The 16694-nt window shown below is 35.3% G+C and overlaps 1 protein-coding gene across 2 annotated transcripts in view; it reads left to right on the forward strand.

The window, feature by feature from the left end:
- ITGAV (integrin subunit alpha V) overlaps nt 1-16694 on the forward strand; it is an 80297-nt gene that overhangs the window by 34585 nt on the left and 29018 nt on the right. For both annotated transcript variants that reach the window (XM_037523677.2, XM_037523678.2), the window contains exons 4-11: nt 44-158; nt 6518-6579; nt 8780-8825; nt 9908-10033; nt 10874-10918; nt 11692-11735; nt 11819-11875; nt 16511-16563. In XM_037523677.2, coding sequence (XP_037379574.1) covers nt 44-158; nt 6518-6579; nt 8780-8825; nt 9908-10033; nt 10874-10918; nt 11692-11735; nt 11819-11875; nt 16511-16563 — 548 coding nt within the window. The remainder of the gene's footprint in view (nt 1-43; nt 159-6517; nt 6580-8779; nt 8826-9907; nt 10034-10873; nt 10919-11691; nt 11736-11818; nt 11876-16510; nt 16564-16694) is intronic.

The raw sequence follows: 16694 nt of genomic DNA on the forward strand, positions 1-16694 counted from the left end.
GATAATTTTTATGCAATGAACTGTATACCCTCTTTGGTTTTAGGCCTGTGCCCCACTTTACCACTGGAGGACTGAAATGAAACAGGAGAGAGAACCAGTTGGAACATGCTTTCTTCAGGATGGGACAAAGACTGTTGAGTATGCTCCATGCAGATCGAGTATGTATGGGAATTTGTACCAGCTTTTCAGAAGAAGGGTGGAAAGCTTAGTTTAAGTGTACATGTACATGTGTGTGCATGTGTGGTATGTGTGTGTGTGTGATAAAATTTGTAGATAATGCGATATGTGATGACAGCAAACTGAAAACATTTCTATTAATATTCAGAAATTATGAATGCGTAGTCAATATGTTTGTCTTTTCTTCCAAAGACCTAATTTTTGTCTTCTTTGGTTAGTAGTAATTAATAAGGGATAATGGAAACTTGTATCTTTCATTAGCCTTAAAATGCTTCTGAGAGCTGCTCTAACAGAGGTATGGAGTCCCCATAACTAAAGATTCTGATTCATTAGGTATAGGTGGGGCTTGGGAACCTACATTTTCAAAAGGTCTGCAAGGTAATTCTGGTGGTTACTGATGTTTGAAAACCAGTTTTATATTAAAATGATGTTAAAAGCAAAAAATTATGTTTTGAAGATGCAGACTTTGTATATGAAGTTGAAGCATCAAGCTTAAGAACCTGAATTTGAATGTTCCCTGCCTTTAACCAGACTTTATTTATGTGATTACTGAGGTTATTGTTTTTCTGAAGATCTAAAGTTCTCACACTGTTCTCTGGTGTTATGTGAAATTTCAAATGAAATTAATACTGTGACTAAAGATGATTTTGAACACTTGCCATTTTGATTATGCTTCTCCAAACTCTGCACATCCTTTTCCCCTTGGAAATTCTATTCCCTCTGCCTCCCCACCTTTGCTGAACTGGCCACCAGCGCAGAGTCTCTTTATTCCAAATGCATAGATACAACTTACTGCAATGTGGAGTGGAACACTTTGTAGGCCAGTACTTTTTGTATCCCATGGTAAATTAGTGGAGAGAATTAGTAACAGAACTACACCATGCAAGACTCTTACCCTAGATTCTTTCTCCCCCCATGTTAAGCAACTTGTGACACCAGGTCAGAGGAAGTACTCAGATCTCAAAATTCTAAGTAGTTGAACCACTAAGAAATAGGAAATGATTTCACTGAACATGTATTTCTTAGTAAATCTTACTTGTCATAAGAAGCAAACATCAAGGGAATATCTGTCCAGAATTGTGCTATCTTTTAGGCTGTGTGAGAAGGCACAACCTGCACAGGATGGGGGAAGCCACAGCGTCACACACTCCGGGCTTGATGGCGTCTGTATCATCACCTTTGTGTTAGTGTTTTGGTCCCCAGAGCTGCCATCTTTGGTGGTAGACGGAACATGTGCAGGCTACATTTAAATTTTCAAACATACAAGCATATAAAGTCACCCCCATTTTCATTTGATAAAAGTGGAAACTAAGAGTCTATCCTTTTTATTGCTGAGCAATATTCCATGATGGGATTATGCCCAGCGAAATAAGCCAGAAAGAAAAAGAAAAATATCGGATGGTTTCTCTGATAGGAGGAATGTAGAGGAACCAAAGAAGGGATCAGGAAAAAAAGTAACTATAATAAAGTGAAAATCAAAACCAACAGGCAACCATAGACCAGAGACATTCTGTAGGGGAAGAAGAGGGAGAGGGATCAGGTCAGGGATGGGACGAGCACAAGGGACTATGGTTTGTCTCATTCCAATTATGGTGATGGTGCACGGGTGGATTGGTGGTGGGAATTTCACAGGGAAATCATTGTAGGGTAGGGTAAAAAGTATCAGGCTTTTCTGCCCTCCTACCATTAGGATAGATGATGGAACCCTGTGGTCCTGAATGCATGCCTGATGGCGGGCACCTGGAGTAGGGTGTGGGCATATGTAGATAGGATTCACCTGGGCTGAGACTGGGCTTTTTAGGGGCAGCGTCGCGGGGAGGCCAGCAGAAGCCAAGAGAGAGAACCACGAGAGAGCAGAGAAGCAAGGCCATGAGAAAACGCCGGAGAGCCCAGATAGAGTGAAGACTTGCTGGGGGCTGGGAAGCCTGCCAGCCTCCTGGCCCCCAGCACCCCTGCCTGCCATGTGCCTGGTAAATCTAAATAAAAAGCCTGCAAAAGCCACTGAGGGCTCCAGGACTCCTCCTTTACCTGGTCTGTTGGATCAGAAAACCTGCCCGGTGGCCGTTCCTGCCCCTAAATCATACATTGTACAAAAATGAAGGATGATGTAATAAATATATTTTAAAAATTTAAAAAAGAAGTAGAAACTAAGATTCAAACAGAGAAGGTAATTTTTCCCTGTATTTTAAGGTAATAAGCCACCTAATTAGGATTTGGTTTGAAGCAGGTTTGTCTCATTCCAAAGGAACCTTTCCCCCATATTACTAACAACAGTAAATGTTTTTTATTTCATTTGCTTCTGTCTTCAGCACAGCTTTTTTTTTCTTTTTTTTTAAGCACAGCTTTTCTACGAAGAATACATTCACTTTCATGAGTGTGGATTTGGATATTTCTTTATGTTTAAGAGTGCACAGAATCCCTCTGAAAAAAGTATTCTAATTATGATCCCTTGTAGATATATTGCTGTGTTAGACTAATTGTTCTTGCCGTTTTGTGTCTTTAGTAATGACCAGTTCTTTTCTCGACATGTATGTAAAGGACTATGGTGATGTTTGCATGATGTACCTATTACATAATGCTTTCACTTACTTGGTTTAGGCACAGGAATTATAAAATGATATAAAAATCTTTATTTTCTGAAGTATTTACTATCCAAATTAGCTTAGCAAATTATGGCTTGTGAGCCTTTTATTGTAAGTTAATTTTGTTTTTGTTTTTTTAGATTTATTTTATTTTTGCATGCAAGAGCTGGGGTACAGGCCAGAGATCGGCAGGGGGCGGGGGCAGTGAGAGGATTCACCAGAGACAGAGTGGGGAACAGAACAGGCAGACTGACTGAAATACACTGCTGAGGGAAGCAGTGGGCGAATCAGGAGAGGTCTGCTGTGCCATGTGGGTTGCTCCTTGGCCAGCCTGGCATCGAACTTGTGCTTCAGAAGCTGGGGATTGCTTCATAGTGCGGCGCTTAACCCCTTGCACCACCAGGGAGGCCCTGTAAATTAAGTTTTATTGGAACATAGTCACACCCGTTTGTTTACATGTTTTCTATAAAGGGAGAGTTGAGGAGTTGCCATGGAGACCATATAGCCCCTAAATCTGAAATATTTACTGTCTGACCCTTCCCAGAAAAAGTTTGCTGAGCCCTGATCTAAATAATAAAACCTCAAATATTTAAAGAAGAACAAAGAACAACCTTAAAAAAATCAAAGTAAATGTTTTTTTTTTTTTCCTAATAGACATGATGTTCAGTATCCCTTGATTGTTTTTACATGCTTTTCTAGTTTAACCTTTGAAATATTTAGCAACCTACAGGCCCAACTTACAAAAAAGGGCTATATATGTGCAGGTGAAAAAATGAATGTGAGTATGAGAGCCTGGCTTATATTCTTTCATTCAGCCTATTACCGGACTTTAGCTGAGGGTGATTCACTTAACCATTTTCTGCCTGTTTTTCATCTTAAAAACCATTGATTTGAGGGCCTCCCCTGGTGGCGCAGCAGTTGAGCCCTTGGCTGTGAGGCTGCCCACAGCCTCTGCAGCGCTGGTTACATCCCCGGCCGCTGGCGAGGGTCCCACATGGCGTGCAGACCTCTCCTGCCGCCCGCGGCTCCCCTCAACAGTGTATTTCATCAGTCTGCCTATTCTGTTCCCGCTCTGGCTCTGGTGAATTCTGTCACCCTCCCACGCTTCTGACTGTACCCAGTGCTTGTATCAATCAATCAATAAATAAATAAAATCTTTAAAAAAAAAACCCAAACAAAGAAAACATTGATTTGAGCCATGATTTGGATTGATGTTAAGACTTCAATGGTACAATTTCAGTATTTTGTATCTCCTTCATACTTCACTACTTTTTGCAGCGCAATGATTGATTTTACATGGGGATGCCACTTTTGTAGGGCCACAGTGTTAACTTCTTCATAACTTTGTTTAGTGGCAATAGATTGTGTTGTTTTTTTAATTGTTTGCTCATTTGCTTTTTATGACCTATATGGATACCCTGGACAAAGAACTTTACTGTCTGTAAAAATTTTTTCTTATTGCTGATTATGTTTGCTTATGGTTTTTCATAATTGTATCCCATGACCATTCTTGGCATTACACAATAGGCCACTGTATCCTTCTGTCTAAAAGTGTGAGCCACAAATCATATGACTTAAATACTCTTTCAAATCCATGCTTGGCTAGAGTCTTTCTTCTACTTTCTGATATTATTTGCAGATTTTTTTTTTCTGACATTATTTGAGATTTTTCTCAGTTATAATTTCTAGTTGACTATCCTTTTTGGTCATTATGTAGGGAATTATAAATATATTGCTAATTTGAGATAGTGAAGTCTAAAGTAGTCATGCCTGGGTTCAAATCCAGACTCTTATTTGCTAACTGATTGGTTATTGTCAAGTTATTTAATTTCCTTAATCTTAGTTTTCTTATCTGTAAATTGTGAATGATAATAGTATCTCATAGGATTGCTGTAAAGGTGTGAAAATATAATGCCATAGAAAATACTTTAGTAAAGTACCTGCTCCCAGTAGGGCTTACATACCTTGTTCATACCATCATAATCAATCATACTATTTATAATGTCAGACTAGACAATTGAGAAAAATATTAATTGTCCATAGAAACATAAACAAAAGCCTTCACTGAAATAAGTTATAGTTAGCATAAGATTCTTTAGCTTGACATAACCTTCCTTTTTAATATGTGCCTCTTAAAAAAAAAGGTAAACGTATATTCTAGTTGAATTTCCTGGAAAACCAAATAAAACACATATATGAACAGTATGATAATAATAAGAAAAAAGGATGTTTTTATAAACAGCCTGAAATAATCCCCAGATGCAATTTGAACAAAGGAAATAAATGGCTGACTTGAGGTCAGAGCAGAATTCCTTAGTATGATTCACTAGACACTGGAAACCCCAGCCCCACATTTTCCCATTCCTTTTTGGTTAGAAAAATTTACATTGAAGTAGCATTATATTCTTGAGGCTACTCTAAAAAAAAAATTCTAAATTTAAATATTTAATGTGTAATCTTGGGGCAGTTCCCAGGTTTTTTTAAGTGGATTCAAAATTTTTGATGGGAGTATTTGACAAAAATTCTTGTAAGTTACCCTTATGACTGAAAATCATTATTTTTGGTTTCTTTATTTGAGTGGCAAATACAGCAGTGGTATAGCATAATTACTTACATGTTGTGACATTGCCATAAGAACTTCTTGATAACAAGAGTAGCATTTTTCATAGTTCCTTATTATCCTCAAAATGAAATAAGGGCGAGACTTCAGGTTCATTCTTAACTCTATTCCAGGTACACTATTACTCATGATCGAAGTGAATTGAGTTTAATTGGCTAATTGTCCGGAAGTGTCTCATTTTGTGAGAACTATGAAAAAAGGGGTAGCTACAAAGTAGTAAAACTATTGCGTCGGTTATGGAGAAACTGTATGTAGGTGTCATGTTTAAAGAGGTTCAGTCTCATTAGACCCCAGTACCCAAAGAGCATCAGTTGCTCTTCACAGAACATTGAATTAGGGTATCTGTTTTCTGTATTTCTAGAACTTCCTTCCTTGTAGTTTGTTGTTTTTACACATGTATTTTATAGATAAAATGTGGGTTTTATACATGTATAAAATATGTACAGAAAAATGTATGTACTAAGAATGTATGTATCTTTTTACTAGCAGTCATAATAGCTTAGCAAACTGGAGTAATAGTGCTAAGAAATTACTATCCCAGATGGGAGGTTTTAATTCACATATCACTACTTATCAGTATCTTAGGAAATCAAAATGGCTGTATTTTTTATGTTTAGTGCCTTCCTTGTGTGTGTGTGTGTGTGTCTGCGTGCGTGCGTGCGCGCACACATGTGTGTTTTTGTCTTAACTGGTAATTTTTCCTCAATGGAATGAATAGAATAGAAAATATCAGAGTATGTTGTACACAATGAAATTCTGTATTATTTCTGTATCTATGATACACACACAATGTGTATTTGTTAGGCTTTGTGGACTTTGACATAATGTATGATCTTGCTGTGAGTTGTGGGTAAAAATAATAAATTTGAAATCCATCATCATAGACTATCTGTTTCCTTGGTAACTGGCCCAGGTTCTTTAAGCTCTCTGTTTTCATAATTGAGAAAATGATACAGATAAATCCATATTAATAACTTTTTTAGAATGTGATAAATAATTTAGTGTCTGAGTGAGTGAGCACTGCCAGAAACTAGTTTGTTGTTGTATGATAACAGTGATAGCAGATTTTTCTCATGTTTTATTATCTGTTATTTGTTTGTTTTGGGGCTTGTATATATTTCCAATCTTTTTATTTTAGAAAATATTGATGCTGATGGACAGGGATTTTGTCAAGGAGGATTCAGCATTGATTTTACTAAAGTAAGTTCTCTTTTAAGACTGAAAGAGATTCAAATCTACCTTATTGTCCAAATCTTGGTTAAAAATAAATTGGTAATACTTTAGCTTCTCTATAACTATTCCTGTTTTATGAAAACAGCTAATTAAAGTGACCCTTGCAATTTGACATTCTTTGCCTCATGTTCTTCCCTCCCTAGTAGACTTTGCTTATTTGAAGTAGACATCAAAATGGGGATAGAGGACAGTAGAGAGTCTTCTCAGTAAATGATAGGTAACTATTATGACTTAATATTAAAATTTCCAGTTAGATAAATCTATAGACTGTTAAAGTTCCCTGCATTCAACTGAAATTGAATTTTCACAAAAGCTATCAATGAAAGCTTTATTGAAATATCAGAATTTAGTTTACAATAAAAGCTGAGACATGTGCTATTTGCCATCTGTTTTGTGCCTGTATGTATCAAGCTGATGATAAAGCAATTTAATCATTATAAGAAATCGCATATGGGCCTCCCCTCGTGGTGCAACAGTTGAGCGCTGGACTGCAAAGCTGCCCTCAGCCTCTGCAGCACCAGTTTGATCCCCTGACACTGGTGAGGGTGCCACATGGCGCAACAGACCTCTCCTGCCACGCCCTCTGCTCCCCTCAGCAGTGTATTTCGTTGGTCTATCTGTTCTGTTCCCCGCTCTGGCTCTGGTGAATTCTTTCACCCTCCTGCACTTCTGACTGTACCCAGTGCTTGTATAAATAAATAAATCTTTTAAAAAAAAAGAAATCTCATATGCAGGGCTCTTCATATTTTTAACTAAACTAATGTGCTCTTTAGAGGTGACAGTTTTTACTAGCTTTCTAAAATAAGAATTTCATTTATAATTTAAGGGTAAAATTTCTTAAGTAATTTTGTTTGTATAATTTTTTATTGTGTGTGTATGATTTTTGGTAGAGTATGAACATTTTGAATGTCAAATTGAGCATATTTATTCTTCCTAAAGAAATCTAAAAAATATATTATTGCTTGATTACAAGTAGAACTTGGAAAGCTTAACATGGCTTTCTTAGAGAGTGGAAGCAAGAAGAGTGCATTAAATGTATGAAAATAGCAGAAACTACAATCATGTGATACACAAAAACTAATAAAGTATTTTTAATTTGTTAAAATTTTGTATTTTGTCTTTATTAAACTTTTCTAGACTTATAATTAGTTAACTTTCCTTGCTAAAGTAGTTGATTTTTTTTTTTACTTAATTTGATATTACATTACTCATAATTCAAAATTTAAGGAGGCAGAACAAGGAGAGATAAATTATAGTAGTTATTGGGTTTAAACTTGCATTATGTGTTAAAGGAGGTGTTAAATTATTTTTTAAAAAGTGTTCTTTTAAAAAAAGTGTTTTCTTTATACCTGTATACAACTATAACTCCAGAAATAATCTCATACCCAAAAGTCATTTCTATATTAACTGTTCATGTTCTTAAGCTCATTTCTGAAAAGAATATAACATTTTTAAAGAAGACAACTTAGAAGTACCTATTACATAACCAGTGCAGGAGATTGTCGAAAGATCTATGTACATTTTTCTCTTTCTTTCCCCCAACAAGAAGATGTTTTCAAAATATTGTCCATGAAACTGAGTAACTTAAATTATTCATTTATAATATGTCACAAATATAAGAAATGCTACACAAGTGTAATAAATATAAAATATATCCTGAAAAATTCACCTGCTAACTTCATTCATGTTTAGTTCTGCAAGATACTACAAGTAGTTTTCCTTTTGCAGAAAGTTCTTTAGTGATTATTAGAAAGAGAATTTGTCTCATGTTGTTCCAAACCTTATACACAAAATTAAGAAGTGATGTTTTATCCATTATTGTAACCCCATAATACTTTGCTATAGTATTTTGTATCAAGTATACAAAACAACTGAGAGCCACAGTGGAAGTGGGGAGGGGAAATAAATAAATAAATATGCTTTTATATTTTAATATAATAAGTGAATGCAGTACAACTTTAAAATTTTATTGTATTGCCATTTTTGAATGGTGTAATTAAAATCATTGAAACTGAGTTAAGGGAACTTTAGATGTACTTGTTTGCTTTATAATATATATATAATATAATTACGTATCTATATGTACCTTTTGTGTGGACTGCATTACTTTCAGTTTTTAAAGCTACTTGTTTTTAAATTTATATATCTTTTTGTTCTTTGCATCTAGGCTGACCGAGTACTCCTTGGTGGTCCTGGTAGTTTTTATTGGCAAGGTAAGTTACTATCTTTTTAAATTCCCCAATAATGACTGTGCCTCAGACTTACCTAGCTTATTACCTATGTACAGAGTATAATTTGTTACATATATTCCTAGTAGAAAATAAACTGATGGGCCTCCCCTGGTGGCACAGCGGTTGAGCACTGGGCTGTGAAGCTGCCCGCAACCTCTGCAGCACCGGTTCGACGGTTTGATCCCCGGCCACCGGGGATTGAACCAGCGCTCCAGAGGCTGCGGGCAGCTTCGCAACCCAGCGCTCAACCGCTGCGCCACCGGGGAGAACCAGAGAGTATTTTCTTTTAATAAGACTGAACTGAGTAGGTTTCCCCCTGGATAAGTAAGAATAAATTTTTCCATGTATGTTAGTCTATGTAAGAATAGAGAAAATTATGATAATGTTTTATTTTGAAGAAATGATAAATTATTCTTTGATTCAAGAACTATTTATTATTTTTTTCCTATATGTTAGTTACTATTTAGACTCAGAGATTGAGTTGTGACTCAGAAGTGCTTTGCCTTTAGACCCAATTTGGACAAATTGGAATAGTAATGAACACTATGAATTTCTTTCTAAAACAGCAGAATAAAGAGATTATTTTCCCCATGTTGTGGAGATGGCATTTGGCAGATCAGTCAACCTGTCTTGGGACAGTTAGCAGTCTCACATTTATGTAGCCATCTTGATTTCTTATCTCCCTGACGTGGGTGTACAGAAAAGTGAACTCACCTACATGGCTGCTTCATAAAGGTGTACAAATAATTCATTTAAAAAATCAGTTGAATCAGTTATTTTTACTATAAAGGTAAACATATTTAGTTATTTCAGTAGATTTTTTAAGTTTTAATGGATTTGGTTGTTAATAATCCTTGATTTTTATTCCATTTAGTTATTTTAGTAAATAAAGTCTGTAATCTTTGTTATTACAAGAGAATAATTTTTAGTACTACTTTTAATAGACATAATTAAAAAATAGTATGAAATCTGATATTTGCTAGTTTCTTTCATGCAAAGGCCATTCATTGTCAGTATAATAAAGTTTTCATTAGAAGTTTATTTATTTTATATTTATATTTCAGGTCAACTCATTTCGGATCAAGTGGCAGAAATTGTTTCTAAATATGACCCCAAAGTTTATAGCATCAAGTATAATAATCAGTTAGCAACTCGTACTGCACAAGCCATTTTTGATGACAGTTACTTGGGTAGGTAAAAGCAAAATACCAATTCATTTTATGGAGTTATAGAGTATTTGTCCTTATTTGTCCTTTAGGAATTTCTTATGTGAAATAGATTCAGATTACTTTGAAATATAAGGGACATTCAATTGAAAATTGTTATTGACTACTTAGGTTATGTTTATTTCAATAATGAATTTAGCAAGAGTTATTATTTAAACAAAGGTAATAATAGATAACCTCTAAGATATGCTTACTATGTTCTAGACATTGTTCTAAGTCTCTAATACGGTGTTTCCTTATTTAATCTCACAATAAGTCTATGGAAGTACACAGTTATCAATCCCACTGTATACATTAAAACAAAACAAAAACTGAAATACAGAGAGACAAAATAATTCTCCTATAGCCACTCACTTATCCCTTGCTCTTCTGAGAGTCGAACCCAAGTAGTCTGACTCCTGACTGTGTTAAAATACAGTTTTGGTCTAGAATGTGTGAACTTGTTCTCTCTTTGAATTTTTTTTATTCATTAAACCAAATATGCATGACAGAAGCATCATTTTGCTATTTGAGAAAATCTGCTATATTCTCCTTTTGCAAATGTATCCTGTTTTTAGCTGACACCTTTGCAAAGTTAACAAAACAGTCTTATTTTTCTAATCGAGATGTACTTTTTGAGTTAATTAACTCAATTATTTTCTTTAAGATGCATTTGTCATATACACACGACTCTCGCACTCGTAAAGGACATACATAAAATTACATAATTAAAGGAGTTACTTGAAAATATTTTCCAAGAACCCTTGGTCAGGAAGTATTCTGAATGACAGGCTGGCCTGACTACACCTTTGCTTCCCTGTGTAGGTTACTCCGTGGCTGTTGGAGATTTCAATGGTGACGGCATAGACGGTATGATGCACGTGAACCATATTTCATCCTTTAAAGAAAATTTAGGCTAAGCATTTGAAAGAAATGGCACTGAGAAATTTCAGGAATGCGTGAGTTTTGGACTATACCAGGAGAAATGAGGGAGATGTCAATCAATGTGTTGATGACAACTACGTCTCTGTTCAGCCTCCTCCAGCAGCTGCTAACTCGGGACCTTTCTCTTTCCTTCCTGCCTCTTTCCAGCCCCCAGTGCTTTCAGTTATTTCTTTAACTCCTTCCTTATTTTCAGCAGATTCAGTCCTTTTTGAAAGTCTTTGTGTCTTCTTTCTTTAGGCGTAGTCTGTAATCTTCTGGGCTCTCATGTGGTTAGCTCATCCTCTCTCTATCCAGCTGTCTTCCTTCCCAATTCAATCTGAGACTCACAGAGTTGACCAGTTTTTGATCAATGTCTGTGCCACCCCCACCCCCACCCTATTTCAGTTTGCTGAGCATTTTTTTCATTACTATAAATACTACTTTTCTTCATTCTTGGATCACTTTATCATATCTGTTGTCTTTTTAACAAGATTACAAAAGCCTTGAGGATGACATGCTTGCCTTTATGTCAGGGTCCTCAAGAGTCTTGCCACATTTTGCAAAGATTTAATTTTGTGGTTAGAAATGGTGGAGTTATTTATTATGAGGTACCAGTATTTCCTACTGAGAGAATAAAACAGTTTGTTGATATAGCCACTTCCTCTTATGGTTTCCATTATTTGTCTTAAAAATGAGTAATTATGTTTTTTTCTTTTCAGACTTTGTTTCAGGAGTGCCAAGAGCAGCAAGAACTTTGGGAATGGTAAGAAAGTTAAAAGGTGTTTTTAAAAATCTCTGGGTTCTTTTATATCATGTATTTTATCTACTTTTGTTTTTCCTTCACAGGTTTATATTTATGATGGAAAAAATATGTCCTCTTTGCATAATTTTACTGGTGAGCAGGTATGCTTTTAAAATTTTTTTCTACTTGCATTTTCATATCAGCATTTCCTAATGTTTTAAAACTTTGACTCTATCTTAATGGTTTAATATTCAATATATAATGAGTGTTATTATGAATTTTAGTTTTATATTTAGTACTACATATATATAACTTAGACTTTACATACTTTACCTTTTTTTTAACCAAAGTAATTTGTTTTAGCAAAGTATTTTGTAATTTCATGTTATGCCTTTTTTTGGGGAAATGTACAATCAACTTACGCATATACATGTCACCTCCACAAAACCACAACTTCCTTTTTCTTTGCTGTTGATATTTTCATTTTATTAGATGCAAAATAGCATGGCACAGGTGTGTGTGTGTGTGTCATAGATATTACAAGTAAACTATTTGTAGCACATGAAATAAAACATTCTTTAAGGGAAAAAGTAGTATTTTTAGGTATTAGATTTTCTCTACAAGGCAAGTATGGGCATTTTGAAATATTCTGTATTGTGTGTCTCAGAACTGGATGATATCATTAGTAATGATAAAGGAAAATCCAGTCAGTAGCTAAAGAAAAAAGTCTTAGTTTGCAGATCAGGGTTTAAAGCACTTTTTGTTTGGTGATTTCTGGGCTTTGTGAGATGATGATAGCTTGAGGAAGTAGACTCAAGGTCCAGGAATTCTTTTCCATTTATGAAGGAGTCAGAGTTAGTGCACAGCGTGGAATGACCAGCATTTGACAGGCGATTAGGGTGTAGGTTGGTGTGGTTATCCTGTTTTGCTGTTGTGATGACTTCACCCCAAGCAGCTTCTCCTGGCAGATGCCTATGCATGTCTCTCAGTCATGTTCTCTGCTGTCCACGATGAATTCCTTGTTGTTGCTCAGCTTTTGGGTTGGGGTAGGGGACAGCGGGAACATGGGCTTTGCATTTGGACAGACTGGGGCTCTCCATTCTCCATCGTATTTAGACAGGATATTTACCCTTATTAATACAGGTTGCTCTTTTATTAATTGGTTGCTCTTTTATTAATACAGGGATACTGACAGTGTCCTTGTGTCCTCTGAAAGGACAGTGTCCTTTCAAACAATGACCAGGACAAAATTATCTCAGTAAATGTCATCCTCTCTTTACATTTTCAGGTCAAACACTTGGAGAGACTAATGCCAAGAATAGTATACTGTTAAATTCCAGTCAGTATATCAACATGGTACCCCAGACACAATACATTTTATTATATGCTCTCTGACCTCATTATTGAATATAGAGTGTGCCTTTCATTTCCTCTGTTCTACTGTATCAACCCCCAAGAAGATGATGTAGGAATTTCCCTTCTCATTCCCTCCTGATAGCTTAGCTAATCAAATTATAGAAGCTTTGCTAACTTTCCTTTACTTAATTTGTTGACTCATTCTTTGCTTTGGTTTACTTTTAATATGTCATCTCTCCTAATTTTGTTTTGAATGTTGGGTTCTGTTTACAACTTTCCTTTTTTCACATTTTATTTCCAGTCTGTGATGACCAGTAGTCTCCTGTGATAGGAGAGAGGCTTTTCCATCTCCACTCACATATTAAGGATGTAATAAACCCAAATACATTTGCACTGTGTGTGTTGCCAAACCAAAATCTCTAGCAAGTAATTGAGATAGAAGACAAAAATGAAGTTTGTTCCATGTCTTTCTAAGGAATAATTTTTAAAACACTTTTCTATGCCCTCTCGCATTTTCACCCCACCCACTCTGCCTCCCTCTCCCCTTCCCTTCCTGGATATCTCAGATCTATGATTAGCTTTTAAAGTTTGTCTTTGTCTGACCTTTTGTTTGGTTTCTCTTTCTTCCACATATAAGTGAAGCTATCCAGTATTTATCTTTCTTCTGACTTATTTCACTTAGCATGATCCCTTCCAGCTCCATCCATGTTGCCACAGATGACATGGGTTTATCTTCTTTGATCCTTGAGTAGTATTCCATTGTGTATATACCACACATTCTTGGTCTATTCATCTGTTTTGGGGCATTTAGGTTGTTACTATATCTTAGCTATTGTAAATAGTGCTGAAATAAATTATAGGACTGCAAATTTCCTTTTGAATTAATGTTTTTGTATTCTTTGGGTGGATACCTAGCAGTGGAATTGTAGGGTCATATGGCACATCCATTTTTAGTGTTTTGAGGAACTTCCACACAGCTTTCCATGGGAGATGGGCCAGTCTACATTCCCACTAACAGTGTAAGAGGGTTCCTTTTTCTCCACACTGTTGTCTGTTTTTTGTTGTTGTTGTTGTTGTTGTTGTTGTTGTTGTTTGATTTTTTTTTTTTTTTGATATGGGCTATTCTCACAGGTGTGAGGTGGCATTTCATTGTGGTTTTGATTTGCATCTCTGTGATAAGTGATGATGAATATCTTTCCATATGCCTGTTGACCATTTGTATATCTTCTTTGGAAAAGTACCTATCCCATTTTTCCTTTCTGTCATTTGTTTTTGTTGAATTGTATGAGCTCTTTGTAGATCATCCATATCCGCCTCTTATCATATGTTTAGTGTGCAAATATTTTCTCCCATCAGTAGGGTGTCTCTTTATTTTGGTTACTTTCTCTTTGACCATACAGAAGCTTTTTAGTTTGATACAGTCCCAGTTGTTTATATTCTCCATTGTTTTCCTTCTTGCTAGAGATGCATCTTTAATGATGTTTCTGGGTTATGTCATGGAGTGTTTTGCCTACATTTCCATGTATTTCATGGTTTCAAGTCTTACATCCAATTCTTTTATCCACTTCAAGTTAATTGTCATGTATGGTGTGAGGTAGTGGTCTGGTTTCTTTCTTTTGCATATGGCAGTCTAATTTTCCCAGCACCATTTATTGAAGACACTTTCCTTGTGCCAGTGTATATTATTTGCTCTTTTGTCATAGGTTAGTTTTCCATATATGTGTGGCTTTATTTCAGTGCTCTGAATTCTATTCCATTGGTCTGTATTTCTGATTTTTTTCCTGTATATTTGAAATCTGGAAGTATAATACCCCTATTTTTTGTCAGGAAAGCTTTGGCTTTTCAGGGACTTTTGTGGTTCAATATGAATTTCAGCAATATTTGTTCCATTTCTTTGAAGAAGGCCATTGAAATTTGTATTGGGATTGCATGGAATTTGTAAATTGCTTTGGGTCGGATGGCTATTTTGATAATGTTCATTCTTCCAATCTATGAGTAGGGCATATTTTCCATTTCTTTGTGTCATCTTCTATTTCTTTTAACAGCATTTCATGGGTTAGGTATATTCCTAGGTATTTAATTATTTTGGGGGTATGATTTTAAATGGGATGGTTTTCTTAATTTCATCCTCTTTAGGTTGATTGTTTTCATATAGGAAAGCTACTGATTTTTGTGCACTGATTTTGTTACCGGCCACTTTACTGAACTGGTTTATTGTTTTGATTAGTTTTTCCATAAATTTTTTAGGCATCCATATATATTATGTCATATGTAAATAATGATAACTTCTTCTTTCCCAATTTGGATTCCTTTTATATCTTTGTCTTGCCCAATTGCTCTAGCTAGGACTTCCAATGCTGTGTTGAGTAGTAGTGGTGAGAGTGATCATCCTTGTCTTGTACAGAATCTTAGCAGAAAGGCTTTCAGTTTTTCACCATTAAGAATGATGCTAGCTATGGGTTTGTAATAAATAGCTTTTATTATCTTAAAATGTGTTCCTGTTATCGTAAGTTTTTAGAGATTTCATCATAAGTGAATGTTGAAATGCTCTCTAAGCATTTATTGATATGATCATATGGTTTTTAGCTGTCTTCTTGTTGATGTTTTGAATTATGTTGATTAATTTTCAAATGTTGAATCATCCTGTGTCCCTGGAATAAATCCCACTTGGTCATGGTGTATAATCCTTTGTTGGGTTTGATTTGCTAAGATTTTATTGAGGATTTTAACATCCGTGTTCATTTAGGGAGATTGGCCTGTAGTTTCTTTTCTTGTGTTGTTTTGTTTGATTCTGATATTAGTGTGATGTTGGCCTCATAGAATGTTTTTGGAAATAGTCCTTCTCTCTCAGTTTTCTGAAGGAATTTAAGCAGGATAGGTATTAGTTCATCATTCAAATTTTGTTAGAACTTGCTTGTGAAACCATCTGGTTCTGGGCTTTTGTTTTTTGGAAGAGTTTTGATTACCAAACAGTAATTTCTTTAGAGTAATTGTAGTTTCACAAATGGAGAGCCAATTATGACCTACTAATAATTATTATCTATTATCTTTACTGTATAATTACCCAGTTATAAGTTCTTAGGGTTAATTAAAATGTCTGTCTGTGACATGTCCTTTTAGGATGTCTGTGGCTGGTTTGTTTTGGGTTGTGGAGCAGAGAGATAATAGGTGAGGCCTGGAAGGAATATTGACTGTACTTATATGGCATGTGTTGAAGACATTGAAATGACATACATAGAATATATTTTTGCCCATAAATCTTTGAAACTAAACCTCATTACCTAATTGTCATTGTGTTGGTACAGTAAAAGAAATTTAGATTGAAATACCATATGCAGAGGACAAAAATAACCATTTATATCTATACATATACTACAAATATTAATTATCTAAACTAATTGGATCAAATGTAAGCATTTTGTTTTCATCTTATTATCCAGATGGCTGCATATTTCGGATTTTCTGTTGCTGCCACTGACATTAATGGGGATGAGTAAGTTTAAAAAATATTTCTGGAGACAGTTTTCCTCTTGTGTTTATGAACACTCTATAAAAATCTAAACATTTTTTTCTTCTGTTTCTATGTCCTCTTCCTGCAAACTATCTATTTAAGGAACAATTTGA

This window comes from Talpa occidentalis, unplaced genomic scaffold (assembly GCF_014898055.3).
Source record: "Talpa occidentalis isolate TD23 unplaced genomic scaffold, MPIMG_talOcc4v2.1 talOcc4.3, whole genome shotgun sequence".
NCBI classification, from domain to species: domain Eukaryota; kingdom Metazoa; phylum Chordata; class Mammalia; order Eulipotyphla; family Talpidae; genus Talpa; species Talpa occidentalis.